Source organism: Miscanthus floridulus, chromosome 8 (assembly GCF_019320115.1).
Source record: "Miscanthus floridulus cultivar M001 chromosome 8, ASM1932011v1, whole genome shotgun sequence".
Classification (NCBI taxonomy): Eukaryota; Viridiplantae; Streptophyta; class Magnoliopsida; order Poales; family Poaceae; genus Miscanthus; species Miscanthus floridulus.
In genome coordinates, this window is record NC_089587.1 from 162,919,343 (window position 1) to 162,943,509 (window position 24,167).

At 42.4% G+C, this 24,167-nt stretch overlaps 2 protein-coding genes across 2 annotated transcripts; one reads left to right on the forward strand and one right to left on the reverse strand.

The window, feature by feature from the left end:
- Window positions 1-12,140: 12,140 nt before the first annotated feature.
- On the reverse strand, window positions 12,141-19,466 carry LOC136477463 (uncharacterized). Its single transcript, XM_066475632.1, has 10 exons — window positions 19,332-19,466; window positions 18,484-18,641; window positions 17,009-17,120; window positions 16,270-16,460; window positions 16,067-16,161; window positions 15,586-15,984; window positions 13,747-13,855; window positions 13,089-13,357; window positions 12,579-12,949; window positions 12,141-12,477 (listed from the first exon to the last, which is right to left on the reverse strand). The coding sequence occupies exons 2-10, from the start codon at window positions 18,616-18,618 to the stop codon at window positions 12,353-12,355; spliced, it is 1,806 nt and encodes a 601-aa protein (XP_066331729.1). The 5' UTR covers window positions 18,619-18,641; window positions 19,332-19,466; the 3' UTR covers window positions 12,141-12,352.
- A 133-nt stretch (window positions 19,467-19,599) lies between these two features.
- On the forward strand, window positions 19,600-22,786 carry LOC136473889 (NADPH-dependent pterin aldehyde reductase-like). Its single transcript, XM_066471526.1, has 5 exons — window positions 19,600-19,909; window positions 20,734-20,803; window positions 20,935-21,128; window positions 21,221-21,393; window positions 22,525-22,786. The coding sequence occupies exons 1-5, from the start codon at window positions 19,652-19,654 to the stop codon at window positions 22,592-22,594; spliced, it is 765 nt and encodes a 254-aa protein (XP_066327623.1). The 5' UTR covers window positions 19,600-19,651; the 3' UTR covers window positions 22,595-22,786.
- Window positions 22,787-24,167: the final 1,381 nt, after the last annotated feature.

Below are 24,167 nucleotides of genomic sequence, written 5' to 3' on the forward strand. Positions count from 1 at the left end.
GGTGAGGGAAAGGTTGGCCAGGGCTGAAGCTAGAATCATGGGTGAGATGTCTGCCATTATTTCTCTATTTTTTCCTTGAATTCACCCCCAAGATTTCTGATCACTCTTTCCTTAAATATTTTAGATCTAACTGCTCAGTTGGAGAGTCTTTGATCAGCCGTGGATCATGCGACGGGATTTGTTCTAGTGGTTCGTTTGCATGACATCCTGAATCATGTCAGGGAGGTTGCCCTTCATGGCGTTCGTCATGGCGCTGCCATGGCGTTGGCTGCTGCACAAGCCCATTCGGGCCATAATCTTCGGCTTCTTCCCCATGGTTTTCTAGACACAACGTACCCTGGGGAGCATGAGCACTTGGTTGAGGATTTTATGAGCGCCGCCAACTCTGTAGCTTTCAATACCCTAGCTGATGATATAGTAGGCAAAGTGTTTTCTAGCTCGTAGCTTGTAATAGGTGACATTTGGCAAACAACTTCCTTGCCTTGAGTGATTTCCCTTTATTTCATGCTTCATACCCATCACTTCATTCATGTTTGCTTTGCTTCTATAGGTGATATACATCGTATCGGCTTTTACCCCTTTGGGTTCATTTTTTGCACTGAAGACGATATCTTTCCAATATCGGCTATTAAAGCTATCGACCGAACAGATAGTTTATTTAGTATTGATCCAAACGCTAGGATAATATTTCTTTAAATATTTCCCGTTGATTGCTCGGCCAAATTCTTCCTCTCTTTTTAATGTTTCCAAAATATAAGCATTACCAGGCGCGCAACATTTGACCCGATAGGGACCTTCCCAGTTAGGTGACCATTTGCCGAATTTACTATCCTTTGATCCGATCGACAATTTCACTTTCTAGACCAAGTTTCCTTCATAGAATTGCTTAATCTTGACCTTTTATTGTAATATTTTGCAACCCTTAGTTTATTGGCTTCGATATTTTCAAGAGCACGCAGCCGAAGGCAACTCAAGTCTTCCAAATTGTCTATCATAAGATTCTTGTAGACCTCAGCTAACAAATCATTCTGTAGCGTAACACGCCTCGATCTAGTCTGAACTTCCTAAGGAAGAACTGCATTATGGCCATACACAAGTTCGTAGGGTGACTTTTAATTGATCCATGGCAGGCCATCCTATATGCCCATAGCGCCTCATTTAGCGTCAAATGCCACTTCCTTGGTTGTTCCTCGATCTTTTTCTTGATCAACTTAATCATAATCTGGTTGGACGCCTCTGCCTGGCCATTAGCCTAGGCATAGTAAGGGGAGGAATTCAATAGCTTGATTCCCATACTGGCAGCAAAACCCTCGAACTCTTCTGATGTGAACATTGTTACTTGATTGGTAGTTACAATTTGAGGAATCCCAAAACGATACACAATGTGTTCCCTGACAAAATCAATCATGTTCTTTGAGGTTACCGTCTTCAAAGGAATTGCCTCAACCCATTTAGTGAAGTAATCTATTGCCACCAATATGAATTTATGTCCTTTCTTGAAGGCGGAAAAATCTGGCCAATTAAATCAATTCCCCAACCCCAAAATGGCCATGGTTTGATTATTGGATTCATGGCCGATGTAGGCGATCTCTAGACATTACCAAAACGTTGATAGTCCTGGCACCCCTTGTAATATTCAAAATAGTCTTCCAATATCGTTGGCCAAAAATATCCAGCTCTGTGGAAAATCCATTTCATCTTATAAGCCGATTGATGAGCTCCACATATCCCTTCATGCACCTCACCCATCAACACCTTAGCTTCTTCTTGGTTTAAGCATTTGAGCAATACCCCATCGACTATTTTATAATATAACCGGTCATCTAACAAAACATATTTAGTCGATTTATACCTTAGCTTTCAGGTAACTTTCTGAGACGGATCTCTAAGGTAGTTGGCTATTTTGACTCTCCAATCATCACTTGAGGTTTCACTACTCAAGACTTCTTGAAACACTCAATATTCTGATGCACTTTGAGCTAAATGGTTAGCTTCTTGGTTTTGTGCTCTCGGAATATGTTGGAAAGAGATATGAAGAAATTCCTTGAGTAACTTTTGGCACTCATCATAGTATCCTTTCAAAGTCACTTCTTTGCACTCATATAGGCCAATCAATTGATTAATAATTAACTGTGAATCTCCAAATACTTCAATTGCTTCAGCCTTTACTTCATAAAGAAGTTGAAGTCCCTTGAGAATAGCTTCGTACTCTGCTTGATTGTTAGTAACCATTGGCTCAGTTGGAAGAGCAAACTCAAAACTTGCCCCCCAAGGCGAAATAATAACAATACCAATGCCACCACCCTACTTGCATGATGACCCATCAAAGAACAACGTCCAAGGCATCGGCTCTACATAACTAATGCTTGGCCTGTGATGCTGGGTGATAAAATCGGCCATTACTTGTCCTTTGATTGCTTTAGCCGATTCATACTTCAAGTCGAATTCTAATAACGCAAGAATTCACTTTCTCACTCTTCCATTTAGTATTGGCATTGATAACATGTGCTTAACCACATCAGCCTTGGAGACAACTATGCACTCGGTCGATAATAAGTAGTGTCGCAATTTAGTGCAAGAGAAATATAAGCATAGGCATAATTTTTTGGTAGGAGAATATCTCGTCTCTAGATCCAGTAGTCTTCTACTCAGATAGAAAATAACTCTCTCTTTTCCTTCAAATTCTTGCATCAGGGCCAATCCAATTGTCTTGTCATCAGCCGATATGTACAACTTAAATGGCTTACCTTGCTGAGGAGGGACTAGCATAGGTGGACGCTTCATATATTCCTTTATTTCCTCGAACGCCCTTTGTTGTATGTCACCCCACTTGAATTCTTGATCATTTTTCAACTTCAACAAGGGAGAAAACGACAGGATCCTTTCCGACAAATTTGAAATGAATCTTCTGATGAAATTAATCTTACCAAGTAGAGATTGCAACTCTATTTTGGTAGTTGGGGGAACTGCTTCATCAATTGCCTTCACGCTTTTCTGCCAATTTTGATTCCTCTCGTGGGCCATGAATCCTAAAAATTGTCCGGCTGATACTCCAAAAGCACACTTGTTAGGATTCATCTTCAAAACATGCTTCCTCGTGCATTCTAGAGTCTCACGCAAGTCAGCCAGGTGTTCTTTGTACCCTTTGGATTTTATCATCACATCATCGATGTAGATCTCAACGATCCTGCCGATCAACTTATGGAAAATGTAATTCATCGCCCTTTGATAAGTTACATCGACATTCTTTAGACCAAAGGTCATCACAACCCACGCAAATAGACCAACTACGCCGGGGCACATGAAAGCGGTCTTTGCTATGCCTTCTTAATGATCAGCCCAGTCCTGATCAACGACTCTTTTTTCAAGCCGATCATGAACACTTTTATTTTTTAAGCGCCGATCCATGTTATTATGATGATATGCATCTTGAGCATGGATAGACTGGTGGTTGGTTTGGGATTGCCTATACTCCCGATATTGATTGCTGCATTCTGGACAGTCATGTCTGGTAGGCAACTTCAAACCTTCATTCTAGCAATGTCTGAAGAAAAGACAATTCCAATATAATTCGGCTTGTTCCCTTTCATACCTCTCTTCTTTCAGTTGATGCTGGTACGCTTGATCTTTCAACCAACGCTGATAATCCTTTTTCTTCTGTCGCTGCCATTTATTCAACAAAATCCAAGATGTGACCCGTGGCTTTGTTGTCTCTGCTTTTGACGTCTTCCCCTGCTCGTATCGGCTCTTTTGCTCAGCACGACGTCTTCTAATCTCTTTGTACTCGTTAGCCGATATTTGCATCTTGGGATCGATTGTTCTAGCTTCTTTTGATTTGGTTGATGTTAGGACCTTAGTTTTTCCTTTGAATAGCCCAGCATCAACCATGTTTTGATCTCCTAGGAAAGGATTATCATCAACTTTCATTTTCTGAGACGTATCAAATTCGAGCATCCCCTGTTGAACAGCTCTCTGTATATGCTGCCTGAAGATTCTGCATTCATTAGTGGAATGAGAAGTAGCATTATGGAACTTGTAGAACTTCTTATTCTTCAACTGATCAGGGGGCAACATGACATGACCATCAGGTAACTTGATCTGCCCTTTCTCAAGTAAGAAATCAAAGAGCTTGTCTGATTTGGTGATATCAAAGCATAGCTCTCCTCAACTCCTCTTTCCCAAGGATTTGGCACCATAACTGTCTTCTTGCCCCAATTCCATTCAGCCATAGCAACCTCTTCTTCATCTTCATAGTTGTCATCGACTGAGTATGGATCATAAGCTTCGGCTACTCTGGTACTTTTCTGGAACCGGGTATCTCTGTGCATACTCTGGAATTGGCTATTGAGCGCTGCTACTCGTTGAGCCAATTGTCCCAAGTTGTCAAATTCTTGTCCCAGTAGTCTTTTTTTCCACATCGGCAGCATTCCTTGAATAGCTAAAGCAGCATAAGGATGTCGTCGTTGTTGTGAACCGCCATGACGATTGTGGGGTCCCATCGGGCATGCCAGAAACATGTGTCGACACACAATTTTCGTTCTATGCAGAGGACACACGCAACAAGCTAGAAGGGTCTGCTCGATGGAGTTGTAGATCCGCCTAGCTTTAGCATAGGGATGGTCCATCCTACGCACTCCTCCTGAGACATGCCAGTCAATTTGACCCTGTAATTGACAAGGAGAGAAAGTTCATCAGTAATTAAGGGCAGAACTTGCTGGTGTTACCAGACAGTCCCAAATGTGCGCTCTGAGAGCCGATATGAGAGGAGATCGACTAAACAGCCGATTCCAGCATCATGAGAATAAATCGGTTAAAGCTCATTGGGTTGTATAAGAAGAATCGGTTATCATTCAGGATAAATATCGTTATTTGAGCCGATATTAATCAATGACAATAAGATGTCAACAATGATTGGTTTATGCTGAGCCAATGATTACAAGCAACCGAACTCCTTTTATATAAAGAAACAATTCAACATCATTTAACCGTTTAATAAAGATAAATCTAATGAACATGTTAGATCTCATCTATCACTATGACCAGTGAGGCATGAGGCAGAATCATGCAGGCCGTAGAAATAACAATAGACTCGATGACCCTAACTCATTACTAATATTAGTGGGACATGAGGCAGAATCATGCAGGTCATAATACAATAATAAGATCATGGGGCTAATATATCTTTCAACCTATCTTTACTTCAACGATCTCATAATGCAAACTATTTTGTGAAAGCACTTGATATCGGCTAAAACAGTCGATTCAGGCATAGCGCACAGTTAAAGTCATGCTTTATCAGGAATAGATCTATTAAATAACGATCCCCACTCCACAGTGCTAACAGTGGGGTGTGAGGCAGAATCACACAGGCCGTGATAATGGGCCATGGAACGGTTCTCGCTAGCCAATCAATCTACTCAAGACGCAACATGCTTTAACCGCACGCTATGCATGATCAAGATTGAAGTAAAACAGCCGATAAAACATAACTCATCATTTAAGGTATAGATTAGATTAGTTTTAAATTAACAAACGATGGGCTAAGTAAGATATAAGGCCGATCTAGATCAATCTCAATCGGGCAAAGAGATATTGTTGTAATTAGATAAACAATGAAAGTAATAAGCAATATCGGTAACTTAATGAATCTACCAAAGACTGCCACTCTAAGGTAGAACCGATAACTTGACCTTGATCTAGTTCATGCAGTGGGAGTCAACCGGATCGATGCAGCCATGCTTGAACTAGGCAAGAATCAATAACTAACTTATACCAGGGTCGTAGTGGAGGTCAACCGGATTGATGCAGTTGTACAAACAGAGGTATAAGTCATAACGGTACTTACAACAAGCAGTGGAGGTCGACTGGATCGATGCAGCCATACTTGCTGAAGAACTCACCGAGATCTACTCTACTCCTACTCCTAAGGGGTGGCCGGAGCTGAAAAAGTAAATAACTTGTGTATTAGATTGATTGTTGTTTTTTACAATAGCCGGGGTTTGGTATTTATACCTGGGCCCTATGCATGACTCCTGTCTAAGCACGACTTATTACAATTTTTGACCCTAGAGAAAACATTCCTAATTTAAGATAACTTGGACTCTAATCTTTCCCTTTTTTTAGAGTCCAACATGTTTCATCCTGGCGCCGAACGTAGCCTTTGTCGTTATCCGCTGGCGCTATCTGAAGAAAGCCAATTCTAGTTTTTGCATCCGAATCAGCTGGTTCTGATCTGCACGCAATTGATCCCTTGATGACATGATTTTGGGAGCTTTCGAGTCCCTGCGACTCTTCTTCCAAATTTTGGTGTAAACACCTTCTTACCTTGGCGTAGAGGCATTTGATCCATATATTATCACTCAAGTGAATGGCATCCATACAATAGCACGTCGTATGGACGATGAAAGTAAAAACCCCCATGTTAGTACTTAAATAGCCACCTAAAAGTCCTTAATTGGGCATAAAGGAAATGACCACTGGCACACTTTAGATTTTTATAACATAAAACCTTTGTTTTTAAATACACATATGACAAGTTTAATGTTGAATCCTTGCTCTGATGCCAGCTATCATAGAACCATCCAATTTATAAGAGCACAAGTACAATAGCAATCACCAAAGCGATCACACCGTCATACTTGAGCCCATATAAACCCGATAGTTCGATAAAATCTCAAAGGATCTCAAACAACCAATATACAAACCAAGATCGTAATGATTCAACATAACCAGTCACATGTTACATCACAATTCACAAATATCTCACATACATCGGAGTTCACAAAGTTATTACAAACTAAGTTTAAAAGTAGCAGAAGCAAAGTAGTTTGACATCAACATCACACGTAGTTTAATACATAGCCAGTATCATAGTCATCTCCAACCAAAAGCACAAGGGTGAGATGAAATACAGAGTGACCAAGCCCATGGTCCTAATCCCCATCCACAGTAGGAGCAAAGCAGTTCTTGCAGTAGCCGTGATACATAACATTACCTGCAACAATAGGAATAAAACCCTGAGTATGAGAATGTACTCAGCTAGACTTACCCATCCAACTAATATACTAAGACACCAAGGAGTATGCAAGGCTTCATCAGTAGAGCTGGTAGACATTATATGAATAAAAAGCATAAGTTGTTCAATATCTCTTAAGTTGTGAATCGCCAGTTATTAATCCTATCTCATACTAGATTAGCATCTATCATATGCCAAACATGTTGGTACCATTAAGTCATCACAATAATAACCGTATCCAGTTGGGTTCTTTCATAATCTCATAACCAACACTTCCATCAATTACTACGATGAAGTGTACTCCTGTCAAGTTCTCACTTTCCGGGAGAGACGGCGATTCAAATTGATTCCTACCCAGCTGGGGAATTATTCCTAACACACACCCAGACATACATGTGCCAAGGTAGTCTTAGGTTACCTTTGGGACAACTTAAGTACAATCGCGGGTAGGACTAGCGCCGCACCCTCAAAGATACAACCAATCTGCCAGGAAGCTCAGGACTCTAACCCGTCCTTGGGCTTACATCATTAGCTCTCCACACATCCTTACTACCTCTAGGGTGTGCACTTTAACTGCTCGTGTCCCCAGCTTGAGTTGAGCTACTCAGCTTCACGGTCGAAATGACTTATCCGGCCAACTATGTGGGAGGCATGCGTTCAACATGACAAGATGACCTCCAACGGTCGGTCCTTAAACAACACAGACGGAATCACTATGATTACCACAACACAAGACTCTGCTCGGTCTCCAATTATTCAACATCATCAGGTTATGTTCCACGATAGCACCATATAGCCAACCGTGATCAAGTTATCACCTATAGCTCGCAGGTGATAGGAAATCACCTGACTTCTACCGGTCTAAGCATAGCTAAGCATGATAAGCATTCCTAGACTTAAATAGGATTCATGGTAGATATTTCTGGTCAAGGAAAGGTAATATGCAGCAAGTGTTTCCAAACAACTCCTGTCACGTAATGCATCAATACGAGTAACTTAGGTGACATTAATAAAATAGGGAGACTTATAATGCTCCGGGGCTTGCCTTTCATGAACGTTGTTGGCTGGTGATCCGGACACTCGGAAAGGTGATCAGCTTCAGGCTCTCCTTCTCTGGGAACCTCCTGGTGCTACACCTCTTGGTTCTCCTGCTAGGGGAAGACGTCGAGGTCCACCAACGTGATCTCTTCGGTTACACCTATTGCATGCATATGCATAAGTAAGTCCCATAAATGCATAAGAAGAATCATGGATGATGTGATAGAGGAATGTACATGCTGCAACAATGAGGTTAAGTAACACAATTATAATAATGCTAACTCTTTGTTTACTGAGTAGGTGCATATCTCTTCTCTATTCATTACCGATATTCTACACAAGACAATTTCAGAGCTACACATAGCAGCCACTAGTTTACATCATAACTGAAGTTATACTTATACAAATGTTGTGATCTTAAACTTTCTGGAAAGCTTATAAAATTGCCTACAACTCTTATTTAATCATCAAAAGCTAAATCTCACTCTATCCTAACCAAAATAAGCAATCTATCCAGTTTTGTCCAGAAATTCCACAGAACACGCATTTCGGGAGACTAACGTTTAAACAGCTATAACTCCTAAACACTTTGGTCTATTGCCCTAAAATTTTAACACAATATAGATGAAGAAGTTACCTACAACTTTGTTATTAACCCATTTCTACAATAAACATCATTTTAACTATGTAACATGCCCAATAACAGAATCTGTCCGAAAACACTTCTAAATCAAATTATAGAGCAACAATATTTTTACTGAATATAAGCATTCAAAATTTGACATCACCAACTATACCAACAGTTCAGGAACATCAAATACTCAAGAAAATATAATGGTCAAGCCCAATCTATTCATTTAAATATCTTTATTAATTTAATTAGATAATTAGAGAAAATAACAAATATATACCAAATTTGCACAATAAATTCTCAGAAAATTACAGTGGCTTCCAAGTGTTCCCAATAGACTACTATAAAAATTGCATACCCTTTAAACATGTATAACAGCCTCTACAAAAATGACAAACCTAGCAAGGTCTATTTTAATGAAAATAGTTAACCCTATAGAAAAGTGTCAAACAACAGATTTTATTTTCCTAGCTTCATACTAGTGCCATACTACTATACAAAAATTTGCATGGACATATGTTACTTATTTTTATCCCTCTAATTTTTCTCAGAAAATATCATTTATTAATAGATAAATAGAAAGACCCTACTCCAATCAAGTTTATAGCAAGTTTATTATTTTTTCTATTTAGAGCATGTCAACACAAGACCAGCAAAATTGGAATCACAATTTTATCACTTTTCTAGCTCAAGATATATAATTTACAATATTGTAAACATTCAAAAAGCACTTATCTAGATACATTTTAATCACCTTGAAAAATACCAGAACTGTACATTTCATATTTTTATAAAATACTACACTTCATTGAGGAATACAACAAAATTTGGTTCACCAAAATTGAACATCTACAACTCAACTTATTATTTTTTAAAGTTTGCATACATTTCTGAAATAAATGAACTAGCATTCAAAATCTACAGCCGCTGACAGTTGGGGGCCCATGAGTCAGCCGAGCCCGCTCGTTAGTGGCACAAAACAGGAGTACCGGCGCTGACCGGCTGGAGTTCGCCGACGGCGAGCTCTCCGGCGACGGCCCGGCACCACGATGATCCCCCTGAGACCTTCCGCACATGCTAGGGTAGCTAGTTGGATCGATTCCTTGAAGCTAATGGTGACGGCGGCGCTCATGGCGGCACGGCGGACGCGGGTCAACGGTGAGCCACCGGAGTTGGCCGAGATAGCCCAAATTAGGGTTCGGTCGAGCTTCTACATCCTATGGCAAGTCTAGCGCGCACTCAAGCTCGGCAAACGGTGGTCGGAGGCGGCCCGGCCACATGCAGCGTGGCACGACGGTGAGACAACGACGATGGTCACACGCATAGGAGGCTTATCGTGCGCTGCTAGCTAGTCAAGGGGTTTGGTGAGGTGGTAGGAGCACGACGGAGCTACGGCGGTGGCGAAGGAGCGACACGAGCATGATGCGGAGCTGAGCGGACGGCAATGGCATCGGCGGCGAGCGCTGCGCTGCTGAGGCGGTGCTCTAGCGGGTGAAGGCAGTGGAGAGGGAGAGAGCGTGAAGGAGTGGAGGAACTGAGCCACGCGGGTGCTCCTTAAGCGAGAACCAGCACACAGCGACATCGGCCTGACGTCGACAGCGGCAGCCATGCGGCGGCCGGACTCTGTCCGCGGTCGGCCACCACGGCACGACGTGCGACGGCCATCAGAACCTTGTTGAACGTCTGACAGCGCTATTTGACGATGCATTAGCGCCTAATCCACGGCTCATTAGCGAAAATTTTCTAACAAAAGTTGTAGCCCTACATACCAGCTCCAATATTCAGCTGTTCGGAGGCCGTATCGTATCGTGGATTATTTACTTGTAGCTGGTTTGGTGTGTGAGAAAAACACTGTTCCCGGCTGGAAATTTACGATCGTTTACATGATTCAAAGTCTCAATCGCCAACAGATTAGGAAGATTACATACACTCCAAGTAGGGCAAGTCAAAACTGTTAACGTCCATCAAGACTTCGGAAATTTCTAAGTGTGGGATGGAAAATTGTGTTTTGCTGATTTTTGTGAGCTCCACAATGACCAAGCTATGCACTAAATTAGGCTCAGACCCAAAATAACGTTGTTTGCTCTACTCGAATTACTACAACTTTGGCTTAAGGGTGCTTGCCATGCAAAGGACTCTTTGACATAGTTTAACCTAGGTCAAACCTACCACTTTAAAATGATGACTTACACTATAAGTAGACTTAGAGACCAAACTAGCCTTAGTCATGATACCAAAGTTGTTCCATGTGATATTCTAACCATGTCAATGTACTCCTAAGGTCACACAAGCATTTCATACATTGGTTACAAGTAAACCCTAACATAAGTAAGGCAATTAAGTAATAACACATGCAATATAAACCAACAAAGGGATACTATTTAGATGCTCATGCTCATGCTCATGATTAATGATGCTTGTGCTCATGCAATGTCAAGGTTAAATGCATGCTTAACACCTAGGGTGTTACATGCAACACCCCGATATACTTTTGAAACATCCAGACGAATGCAACATATGTCTGAAACAAATAAAACACTTGAAACATGCGTGTATAGGAATAGCAACATATGCACATCCATCTACTTTTGCAGCGTCCAGATGAAACACTTACAACATAAGTAGGAAACATATGAAACACTCAAAACATACGCCTGAAACATGAGCCATAGCAACATATGCAACATTCAGATGGAACACTTAAAGCATACATCTGAAACATAGGCTTGCAACATGCGTATATTGTCATTGCAACATATGTAACATCCCATATCTACTTTTGAATGGGAAACTTGGTAGCCAGCAAGCTCAGGTCTCCGCGGTGGGGGGAAAGGCACGACGCGACAGGAGATGGGCGAGCGGTGGGGGAAGGGGGCCAGCGGATGGGCCACGCCGCGGCTCGGTCACGTGACCATGCGCGCAGCCCGACTCAATGACGAGCGCCAAGCATAGGCGGGGGCGCAGGGCAGCGGCTGGCGGGGTGCCTCTCGGGCAGCTCAGCCTCAATGCTCAGGGCAGCAGCGCTCGCGCTCGAAGCCGTTGTGTCGTGGCCTCAGGGGTCATGGGATGAACAGATAAGGAGTGGGGTTTTTTTTTTTTTTGTGTCTATAGGCAGCAAGCAGCAGCTGTCTCAGTTCGTGAGCTCAAGTACCCTTATGCTCTGGGTTGTGCCTTTAGTGTTCGTATCAGTAGTATGGGTGTCTGATCTAGTCGTCAGCAATTTTGCTGAAACTACAGTTCTATGGCGGGAATGGTATGCGGGTACTGTACATTACAAAACCATACAACATGAGTATTACTAATGACGCTAGAATATCATGGATCAGTCGCACGAACTACGAAGTGTCATCTTACAAGATGACAGAGACTGAACACAAAAATTGGAGCACCAAAAGCATAGGGGTTACATGAGGTAACCTCATTGTCCTGTAACCATCGTTTCTTCAGGAAGCACAATAGCATTCTCCACCAATAAATGGCAGGAACGAAAACAAATATATAACTCATAGTTCAACATTGTCGTAATAATGCCTAGACATCTCATGACAAAAAAGAAGTATCATGAAACAATCCTGGGATCATTTCGTATTTTGCACAAAGCTGAAGATCATCGGACCATCCAAGCGCTCCAACACCTAAAAGGCCCGTCGGCTGATCAGCTCCCCTTCCTACCTCTTTGTTTTGTCATAAACCTCGATGTATCTTTTTGGAACACCATAGTGGTCGACAAGGTGTTTTGCAAGGTCATCAATCACTCCACCTTGTACCAAGACCTCGTACTGTCCTTTCTTACCTGAAATGGTCGTGTAGATATAATGTATTTCGGTATTTCCTTCACACCATAACTAGTCTGCTCAAGAACAGAAGATGAACAAGAGATGTAGGCCAAGTTACCTGGAAGCTCTGCTGTGGTGGTGCTGCAGGCAAATTTTTTCTGGAGTTCAGAAGCCAATGAATCAGGATCCATCAGAAAACACTCGAGCCCAGAAAGCCGAGTCATCTTCTTATTACCCTGTCTTCTTTCTGTCATGATCTGAATAGTTCTTATGGCACCCTTGCGTATGACCTCCTGAGTTCCTCTTGATACTTTATGGTGAACTTGCATGCGGTTTAAAAATGTTGAACCCAAGTCTTTCTTGTGGATTTCAGTTGGGTATGCCGAACCCTTTTTGATAGCCCCTTTGTACAATGCATCACATAATGTAACATCAAGAATCACCTTGGCCTTGTCTGTAGGTTTAACCAAATTTTCCTTTTCGACATACCTAATCCACAGAAGAAAACAAAATTATATGAATGTGAATAAAATGGACACCTTACACTTCACAAACATAGGACTAGCTATTTACCACAAAAGAATCAGCCACTTTGTCCAACAAAGTAGTTACGGAGAGTGAGACAAACCTGAAGACTATATCTGAAGCCTCTGGTGCACTGTAATACGTCTCCATGTCAGCTTCGACAGCCACAAATATGGGTCTAACATGAGAACTTGGCTTATAAATCTCTGCAACCTCCAATTGCTTAGTGACACTACTTTCAGCAACATCCTTTTCGTGTTCAACAAGCTCCTGTACCCTCTTTTCCGGTCTAAAGGCCATGTAGTCTGGATGCTTACGATTGATAGCAAGCAATATAACTTCCTTCTTATATTTGTCCTCCTTTGCTGAAATCTGCAAAACATACAGCGGGGGGCCTTGTTCAGACATTTGAGTAAAGGAATGCGAAACATAATTCTGAATTTTTCATTTTTGAAATTGGGCCTTGAAGATTCAATACAATTTCTAAATCATTAGATTAGGCCCTGAACCATCTCATTGGATTATCATGTTAGACATATATAAATACTAATAAAATAGTGACATGAAAATAACGAAGCTATGGAAAGTTTATGTGTCCCCCACTCCCCCTTTCAATTTTGTAGTTTTATGGATACATTAAGATGAACTTCTTTGAAATGCTTAGAAAAAATTAAGACCAGAAACTGCTACATGTAGTCCAGAACAACTGGACTAACTCAAATATATCATAAATTATGCATATGAAAAAATAGCAGTCTTACAAGGCCAGATGAAGATTTTGATTGTAACCACTTTGTCAACTTTTTGTGTGATGACTTTTTTATATCAAGAGTAACACCAGGAGGTCTGCAGGGTAGTATGTGATTTGCCCTGCACAGAACAATATACAGACAATGGACTTAAGCCCAAGTCACGAAAAAAGGCAGAACATGCGAGCTATAAGTTGTTGAACATTTGAATATTTTATTAAAGTCAGCCAGGCTAATAGTCCAAATATTTTAATAAGAATGCTTGATTACTCGGGCAAAAAGGAAAAAAATAAGTAGTGCTACAGCTTAATAGGACAATAGGCAAACAAAAAAAGAAACATAAATGCCATTTATTGCGGAGCAGAACATGTTTCCATGTATGTAATCAAAGGCCTAAAATATGTTATGGAGAAAAGATGAACCCAATGAAAGTTAGATATGAGTGTGCACCATACAGCAGCTGCTAGATTGCAATAGCTTATATAGAAATAAACAGAATAAACACACAACAACAACAACAAAGTCTTTAAGTCCCAAACAAGTTGGGGTAGGCTAGAGTTGAAACCCAGCAGAAGCAATCAAGGTTCAGGCACGTGAATAGCTGTTTTCCAAGCACTCCTATCTAAGGCTAAGTCTTTGGGTATATTTCATCATTTCAAGTCTCCTTTTATTGCCTCTACCCAAGTCAACTTCGGTCTTCCTCTGCCTCTCTTCACGTTACTATCCTGGCTTAGGATTCCACTACGCACCGGTGCCTCTAAAGGTCTCCGTTGGACATGTCCAAACCATCTCAACCGGTGTTGGACAAGCTTTTCTTCAATTGGTGCTACCCCTAATCTATCACGTATATCATTGTTCCAAACTCGATCCCTTCTTGTAAGACCGCAAATCCAATGCAACATACGCATTTCCGCAACACTTATCTGTTGAACATGTCGTCTTTTCGTAGGCCAACATTCTACACCATACAACATAGCAGGTTTAATCGCCGTCCTATAAAACTTGCCTTTTAGCTTCTGTGATACCCTTTTGTCACATAGGACACCAGATGCTTGGCGCCACTTCATCCACCCTGCTTTGATTCTATGGCTAACATCTTCATCAATATCTCTGTCTCTCTATAGCATTGATCCTAAATATCGAAAGGTATCCTTCCTAGGCACTACTTGACCTTCCAAACTAATATCTTCCTCCTCCCAAGTAGTAGTGCCGAAGTCACATCTCATATACTCAGTTTTAGTTCTACTGAGTCTAAAACCTTTGGACTCCAAAGTCTCCCGCCATAACTCCAGTTTCTGATTCACTCATGTCCGGCTTTCATCAATTAGCACTACATCGTCCGCGAAAAGCATACACAAGGGATGTCCCCTTGTATGTCCCTTGTGACCCTTGTGACCTCATCCATCACTAAGACAAACAGATAAGGGCTCAAAGCTGACCCTTGATGTAGTCCTATCCTAATCGTGAAGTCATCCGTGTCTCCATCACTTGTTCGAACACTAGTCACAACATTGTTGTACATGTCCTTAATGAGCCCGACGTACTTCGTTGGGACTTTATGTTTGTCCAAAGTCCACCGTATAACATTCCTTGGTATTTTATCATAAGCCTTCTCTAAGTCAATAAAAACCATGTGTAGATCCTTCTTCTTCTCCCTATACCGCTTCATAACTTGTCTTATTAAGAAAATGGCTTCCATGGTTGACCTTCCGGGCATGAAACCAAATTGGTTCATAGAGACCCGCGTTATTGCTCTCAAGTGATGCTCTCGATAAACAGAACAAACACAAATGTGAAAAATTGCGTTAAAGCAGATGGTAATCAAGATGTGATCTGGAGCAAAAAATTTACCATAGTGTACTTCCTGGCATTGGAAGGTCTTTTTCTTTAATGCTTGTGTATAGCGCTTGCAGAAGACATTTGTCCAAGAGAGAATCAATTTCCTCAGTTGTCAAATTGTGATGTTCCATTTCAACAGGTGCTTGTTCAGTGGTTTTATCTTCAGGCAGTTTTAGTTCGTTAACAGCATCAGTTATCTCTTCCACAGCTTCACTCTGGATGGCAGGATCAGCACCATGATTGTCTGAAATATCAACTCCTGCATCTTCAGCCAAAACACTACCATCATTCGTGCCTTCAGGTTCTTCAGCAGAATCAGGAGACTGAGATGTTGAAACAGAATTAGGATCTTCAACAACGATGTCATCAAAAAATCCTTCATTAGGGACATAACGACCATCAGCCGAATCCCTGCAAATTGTATTAGACAAGTTAATCTCCTGACAAATGGCTAAAGTCGTTTGTGTACCAACCCTGGTCAGTGTGCACTTGCCATAACATATCACGGTAGTAATGTAAAATCTTTAAAGCCTTGCCACGTAGCCCTGCCTTCAAGGCTTCAGTACTACTCATAGTTGTGCTCCCAACCTGTGTAATGCATAATGGTAAAAAAGCGTAGATTTGAACATACTGATAAAGCTCTACCAGTTAAAAACTCTGGGAAAAATCAGTTACAATGAAATATGAAAAACTTACCGCAATTGGAGCAGGGTTACCAGGAACTTTTACAGCCCATGGTTGGCCAGCTTCAAAAGATGGAAACCCTTCTGGAGGTATGCTGATACCAGGAAACATCAGATCAGCACCACCAATCACGAAACGTGAAACCTCGCCACCTTTAAGCGTAAAAGCTGGCAACAGATGGGGGACCTTCCAAAGCGCATAAACTGCAATATTTGCAGCAGATAAACCATACTCAGTTCATTTCCAATGCCCAACAACTGTTGATTAGTAAGTTAAAAACCTATATAACAGTCAAAAGGCAAGGATTTTGTGGATAAAATCTTAACTCTATAAACTCAAGCAATGTCTAATGGAAGTGATGCCTTATACTATTATGGACAGTAACTCCGATAATTCATTGTGGTCACCATCTGCTAAGCTAGGTTTAAGTAGTTAACTTATTTTCAATATACGGAACAAAACCAATAAAGTTATACATACAAAATAAGAGTAGAGCATAACAAAATTACAGTAAATCAAGCACCTGATTTGATAATTAGAAATCAAAATAATGATGATTGTACTCAATAACAGGAAGCAGTGGCCTCTGTTTGTTCTCTGTTCCCTTTCTTTTATGTGCATACTCAAACAGAAACAAATAAATCTCAAGCAGCAGTACAATAAACAAGAAAGTACTGTAGCACAAGCACCAAAAGTTGGATTAAATAGATGAAAAGAGAAATGCCAATATGGAGGAGATGAAAAGAGAAACCTGTAGGAAACAGTTCATGGCCTCTTGCATCAGTGTTGAAAATCATTGGGAACTCTCCCTCTATGCCATATACAAGAGCATGATTTGGGTACTTAGCAACTGTTATCTCAACCTATACAAAAGCACATCAGAGCAAGTATTACGAAAAATTCAAACATATAAATAAAGATACAAATGATACGGATTTATGCGTAAAATTACTATAAGTTAACTGATAAATATAGTAATGAGAAGGAATATGATAAAGAAAAAATTAATGTTACAGGTCGAAATATCACAAGCATACATGAACAAGTAGGCTACTATTCCTTCACTAAGCCTGGAGCTCTACCACGCAATGTATGCCAAGTTGATGGTGACAACCCAAACAATAACATCTAACATTTCTCCTCCATTTCTTTATGTTAGGCATCTTAGGATTAGAGAGTTTTTTCATTTTACAGGCGTGTAAGGTTTCAAGGGAATCTTTAACCACTTTCTTCCTATTTTACCCTTGCTTCTTTATTGCCCGGTGCCCACGTCACTCGCATGCCTGCCAATTAATTGCCTCTGTCACCAATGGCTTGTCTCTCCACTTCCTATACCCACCATGAGAGAGGATTGGGAATTCAAAAGGCTTCAGCCAATAAAGGGATAGCATAAAGCTGGTGTGTTTTCTCCACGAATGCACAAAGTGACAGAGTCAGTGGAAGAGTAGGGCTAATGCAGCCTTTTTTGCTCGTCGTCCCCTTAAAATTTGAAGCTCCTCAATATGTGCGCCTAAGCTGAAAAGACTAACAAAAAGGAACTGAGGGAGTCATGTAATGATGATATGTAGGGGCTGCTTGATTGCCTTGCCCCTGCCGCTCGCCTCGCCTTGCATAAATAACAAGGCAGCCAGCGAGAGAACCCAACAACGTCGACTGTTTCAACTGTTTACTCTGTTAGGCGAGGTGAGGGCGAGCAAGGGATCCAAAGCATGCTCGTAATTCCATTAGCATAACCTTACATGTTATTGTCCCATGCTACACTAACATCAACAACAAATTCTTTACTCCGTGGAAGTTAAGGAAGGCTAGGCCAAAGGATGGCTAGTCCAGTTGGTTAACTGAGATATGCTAGTCACTCCGGCAGCACCCTCCAGGTCCTGAGTTCGACTCCCAGTGGAAGCGAATTTCAGGCTGGGGGTTAAAAAAATCCCCTTGCCGGTCCCGGGTGCCAAAGCACTGGTTTAAAGGAGACGGCCCATCTCACGGGTTACGTCTCCCAGTGTCGGGCCGGGGCCAGGGTTCGGGGGTTTTCTCGGCCTGTATGAGAAGGCCTTCTTCTTACATATAATGCCCGGGGGGTGGCTTGCCCCTTGCAGGTCGAGTTTTTTTTTAAGGAAGGCTAGATATGAAACCCAGTTAACATGTAAATTACATATTATTCTGTCAGACACAGACGGTGTAAATAAAAGAAAAGGAAAAAAAGGGGCAAACAAAAGAAGTCATCACCTTGGGAGGCAGGATGGCATCGAGATCAGCATCAGAAGCCTGTGGAAACCTTTCCTTGGCAGTTCTTCTTAGCTTCTTTTTGTCAGCCCCAGACAAGCGCTGTATGGTTTTCACATCAACAGGTTTCTTGAACATGGCTGATCAGACCCAGGAACAAGCTGAGATGCATATAAATGAGTTAAATATGTCACCTCAATCACAAGGAAGACCATGAGATACAAAACTGTAGTTAAAAACTGAGCAACAAAATATAGATGATGAAACAATCAGCCAGCACGAAATTCATCTTTAGGAGGTGAGATTAGAAATGTCAAACGAATACTAAGAAAATGCCATTGCAGGCTCCTATTATCACACTCATCGCATACCTAATTATTGATTTCTAACAATAAATCTGCTAAAAGACCCAAACTACAGAGTACTTAGCAGTTAGCACCTACATGACACATGACACAGTTCGTCCTATCATAATTATACAAACTCAATTCACGAACCCCAGCGTTCCATATCCTCCTCTTAGGACAACAATGCCCAGCTCGTTAAAATGAAAACATTCCTTTCAATCAAGCAACGCATAAATTAGGAGCAAAATTACCAAGCCCTTATACGGGAAACAACCCTACTTTCTCTCTGATAGTAACATGCTTTTCGAGCACGACAAGAACCCAACAAGTGACAGGAGACAACAACACATCACAGACCAATCCCAGGACTATACAAGAAGCCTAACGATCGAGTAAGAAAGCATAAACTCTTCCACCGTATCCGGAAGGGCTAACGAGCTGAGGGATCACAAATGATGGACTAGCCAACCACGGATGGGGTTAGAGATAGAGAGGCTTCCTTACCGCCGCCGGCGAGGTCGGAGGCGGCGCGAGGGGATCGGGTAGGTTCTGGAGACACTTTCGGGTAGGTTCTGGAGACCAGAATAAACGACGGCGCAGGTGCGTGTCCCTGCGGAGAAACCGTACGGTGGATGGGCCGGTAGCCCTCACGGACCCTCCTCTCCGGCTTTTTTATGGGCCCATCCTTCCTTTTAGCTCTGAGGCCCATCGCCTAAAAAGGGCCGTCGTGGCCCATGGGCCGATTTAACAGGAACTCTGCCTGCAACCACACGCACTGGAACTCTGGAAGCATCGTGCGGCGCGGCGAGCGAGAGGAGTGGAGGATGACGGCGCCCAAGCCTGGCGGGGGAGCGGCGGCCGCGGCGCGGGCGGCGGCCGCGGCGCGGGCGGCGGCCGCGGCGGCGGGGCCCAGGACGGTGCTCATCACGGGGGTCAGCAGGGGGCTGGGCCGGGCCCTGGCGCTCGAGCTCGCGCGTCGCGGGCACGCGGTGGTCGGCTGCGGCCGCTCCGCCGAGCACCTCCGCTCCCTCGAGGCAGAGATCACGTCGCCGTCGCGCCACTTACTCACCGTCGCCGATGTCGTAAGGCTCCGGTGCCCGTTCAAGTACTGATAGGAATTTTGCTGTACAGTTGCTGCGCTGCTTTCTAGCGAGTGACCTGCTGACCTAGTTCTCCTGTTCGCTGGGGATTCATTTTCAGTGCTTACTTTCGTTTTTGGCTTCCCAACCGCTGTGCTTGGTTGAACTTTGTGCTTTTGAAGTCATATGCTAGTGTATTGATGAGCGAAATCTCAATTACTCCCACGAGGTTGTAGATTCGTGCTGCTGTATATTCATCCTTTGCTTAGAACTTTGGATGAGTATTTTACAGATTGGTAAACTTCGTTGTTTGACTGGTAGCTTATCACCTGAGGCCCTGAGGGTCAATGCGTCTTGAATTCATAAGTCAATGCTGATAAGTGTGTATGATAATACTTGATGTTCAAGGAATAGGAAATCTTTGTGCTCTACGTTTTTACAATGTGGCGCATACAGTAGCCAGTGGGGGTTGGTTATCGTCTCAGACTATGGGCTTGAACAGTTTGTGCATGAGTTGCTGGAGCATTCTCCACATTGAAGAACTGGTTTTCACCTTACTAGGAATGTGGAGAGGGGTATTGTAGTCTAGAACTCCCACCAAACGTTTTTAATTTTGACCATAGATGCATATAAAGATAGTAAATTGATGACATAAGGTTGTAGCTATTAGTGTTGGACAATAGTGAGATGATAATAGAATTACATTTTATCAGTGACGTGTTTATTTCTCTTTTTCTAAGAAACAAAGCATAAATAATCTGAGTAATGGTTAATTGTTTGCTATGTGAAAACATTTTCTCAAGCACTGTTTTACGCTTCTGCTGCAGAGGTCTGACAGCAGTGTGGCCGAGCTGGCAAAGGCTGTTGTGGAAAAGAAGCAAGTTCCAGATATTATAGGTTTGTTATGTTTTGTGTCCATATGCAGTTGAGCCATGAAGTTTATTATGGAATCGCATATTTGTATGCTCATTCTGAGTATATGAGCAAAGAAGATTTCCTGGATTCTAACTGTTGAGGTATTCTGGCAGTAAACAATGCTGGTACAATAAACAAGAATAACAAGACATGGAATGTTCCAGCGGTTGATTTTGATATGGTGGTCGATACAAATATCAAGGGAACAGCAAATGTGCTTCGCCATTTCGTACCACTTATGATAGAGAAGAGACATGGGATTATAATCAATCTATCCTCTGGTTGGGGAAGATCTGCTGCTGCAGAGGTCAGACAGAAAGCCATCAAATGCATTATAGTTGTTTCTTTCTGTTGAATCAAAATCCTCAGTGCATACTAAATTGCACATTGCCATTTCAGGTGGCTCCATATTGTGCTTCGAAGTGGGCGATTGAGGGCTTAACACGCTCGTTGGCTAAAGAGCTGCCTCCTGGATTGGCAGCCATTGCTCTTAGCCCTGGTGTCGTGAATACTGACATGCTTACTTCATGCTTTGGAAGCTCAGCCGCATTATATCAAACAACTGAAACATGGTAAACTTCCCTGCCTTATGTTTGTTTGACCTATTTACCTTATGTTATTCTACCTTGTCCACATATAGAGTATAAACACAGCATTCCGTTATTCACATCATTGGCTGAGCTGGAAATAAAATCTGAACCAACGGACACTCAGGGATGGGACACTACAATTACATAACTAGTGTTAACACTTTAGCATGGTCAATTGACACATAAATCACCTTACTGGATCATCCTCCCAAGATAGTTCTGACCAGGATGATTTCATTGCAATACCTAATTACCTATTCCTTTCCATTCCACCTTTATTGTTATATATAGAAGTTCTGCTGCCATACCAGTGATTTCAAAGGTGCCTGTTCCACTCCAAATATGTCAGCACTTAGTCCAACTAAATATACTGTCAGTCATCTTCAACCTTGTATTGCACATTTGCGCTTCTAGTGCTCTGTCTCTACAATTCAACTACCATTTTTCCAGACTCTTATGGAATAGCTAACCCCACTTTGTATACTGTCCAAATGTGAAGTTTTTCCGTGAGGTTTCTGTGACACTTGGACAGGGAAGCTTGATGTTGAGTAGCCTGCGTATTTGCTAGATTTGATCTATCATATTGCATTTTCAGACTTGAAAACTCTGCATTGAGAAGTCTTGCCACTTCGAGCATCCTGTCTGTGGTCCTGTAATTAAATGATAGCTGCTACACATCCGACGGATTTGTACGACCCACATCCAATTGGGCATGCGGCGCACGGAGCATTGCCCCAAAACCCGCAGAGACTCGCCTCAGGCCTTGCTTAGTTGCATCGTATCCGCCTCAATCCATGCACTTCGAGTACATGCAAACAAGCCCTCAGGGTTGTAACTCAGCTGAATGGAGGACCTGTGTGTGTGGGCTTTTCCTAATTAAATTGGCATACGATGCATAGAAGTTTGGACTATACTACTTAGCTGTCTCAAAGCATTAGGCATTCCTAATTAATTGGCATACAATGCATAGAATTGTGATATACTTAGCTGTTGCAAAGCATTAGCTTTGTGTGGCAAACACATAGTATTAGGTTGTTTAGACATTGAATACAGTGAACATTTGGCACTATGATCAGTTACCAGATTAATGAATGGATGTTGCTGTTTATTCAGGGCACCCAAGGCAACTACAATGATACTAAGCCTTTCACTCGACGATAACGGTGCCTCCTTGACTGTATGAAGTGGAGAAATTTTGTGCTCAACTGATTGCTGATGGGTTCCCCTGTAGCTTGACATGTAGATTTTTGCGAGATTATGGTGATGTAAAATAGTAGTGATAATAGTGTGTGTCTGCACTCTGATGTCCCTAGCTGCTGTCTGAACGTTATTGTTTAGCATTACCTCTATGGCCTATGCATATGCTCTTCTTTCATTTGATGTTTTGTTGATGGGGGAGTAATATGGTGAGAAAGGTGCCGGGCGGAGAGATAGAAGCAGGCCTCGCTTTGTTTCGGCAGCACTGCTAGCGCCCGCGGCTGCAGTCCGTTCCCGTGTCCACGCATGGGCCCGCGTCGGCCGGACGTTGCTCCCAGCGCCTGCGCGCGTTCCCTCCAACTTTCCACGTGCATCTCACGTGCAGCACCAGATATATTTTGAAACATTTGGATACAATATTTACAACTTAAAAAAAACAAATAAAACACTTGAAACATCGTCTGAAACACTTAAAAAATACATAACATCCGGATAAAATACTTCCAACGTATGTGTAAAAATATATGCAACATCCAAATAAACAGCTTCAATATATGTCAAGAAACCAGATGAAACATTGAAGGGGCAACTCTAGCAACGTACCTTTAAGATATTTAGAATGTGAGCTCGCGCATCATATCCTCGGACGGTCTCCTCCACTGTCTGCATCGAGGCGTCGTAGCAGCAGGCTGTTAGAACTAGAGTTATATTCCATAGTGTGAAACGTGTTGTCCATGTATAATGTAAGCGTGGTGCACACGGTCTCGTTATCTATGATTGGAGATATTCTAGGACATGCGCTTCCATGTTTAGAGTTACCTTAATTATGTTGTACTCCGGTTAGATCTCCAATCTTGGATTATAGCGCAAGGCAATCTCCTGCGCTCCTGTACTCTTATATATACATAACATGTAACCGTGGTGAGTCAAGATAGGCAGCCACGTTTCTTCCAACTTTACATGGTAATCAGAGCCTCTCTTCCAATAGTACATCCAAAGTCGCCGACTTGAAGATCGTCGACTCAAGATCGCCACGAGCCCTGTATCGATCAGGGACGCGCAAGATCTGAGCCCTGTTTCGATCAGGGACCGACGCCGACGACCATGACCTCCTCAAGCACGACGCCATCGCCCTTCGGCAAAGTCTCCGAGAAGCTCAAGCGAGACAACTATCTCCTCTGGAGGGCGCAGTTCCTTCCGGCTGTTAGAGGAGCAGAGCTTATGGGGTTCCTAGATGGAACCACCCCAAAACCACCCAAGAATCTGGAAGCTGATCAAGACGATGGTAAGAAGGTGATGATCCATAATCCGGAGTATAGCTCCTGGATGAAGAACGATCAGCAGGTTCTGAGCTATCTGCTGAATTCTCGCCGGTGGCTTCAGCAACCACGGCGGCAGAAGCGTGGGGAGTTCTGGAGAAGATGTTTGCTGCACAATCAAAGGCACGGGTTGCAAATCTTCGTGTCCTCCTGTCTACTACAAAGAAGGGTAACATGTCATCTGCTGCTTATTTTACCAAGATGTGTTCATACAAAGATGAACTTGCCGCTATTGGGAAA

Excerpts from the sequence above, each read along its gene's own strand:
- LOC136473889 (XM_066471526.1), top strand. The coding sequence starts at position 19,652 with ATGACGGCGCCCAAGCCTGGCGGGGGAGCGGCGGCCGCGGCGCGGGCG. Across the intron at positions 19,910-20,733 it reads TACTCACCGTCGCCGATGTC|AGGTCTGACAGCAGTGTGGC; the intron begins GTAAGGCTCCGG and ends CTTCTGCTGCAG. Across the intron at positions 20,804-20,934 it reads GCAAGTTCCAGATATTATAG|TAAACAATGCTGGTACAATA; the intron begins GTTTGTTATGTT and ends GTATTCTGGCAG.
- LOC136477463 (XM_066475632.1), bottom strand. The coding sequence starts at position 18,618 with ATGTTCAAGAAACCTGTTGATGTGAAAACCATACAGCGCTTGTCTGGG. Across the intron at positions 16,162-16,269 it reads GTAACCCTGCTCCAATTGCG|GTTGGGAGCACAACTATGAG; the intron begins GTAAGTTTTTCA and ends TGCATTACACAG. Across the intron at positions 13,856-15,585 it reads ATGCCAGGAAGTACACTATG|GGCAAATCACATACTACCCT; the intron begins GTAAATTTTTTG and ends TGTTCTGTGCAG.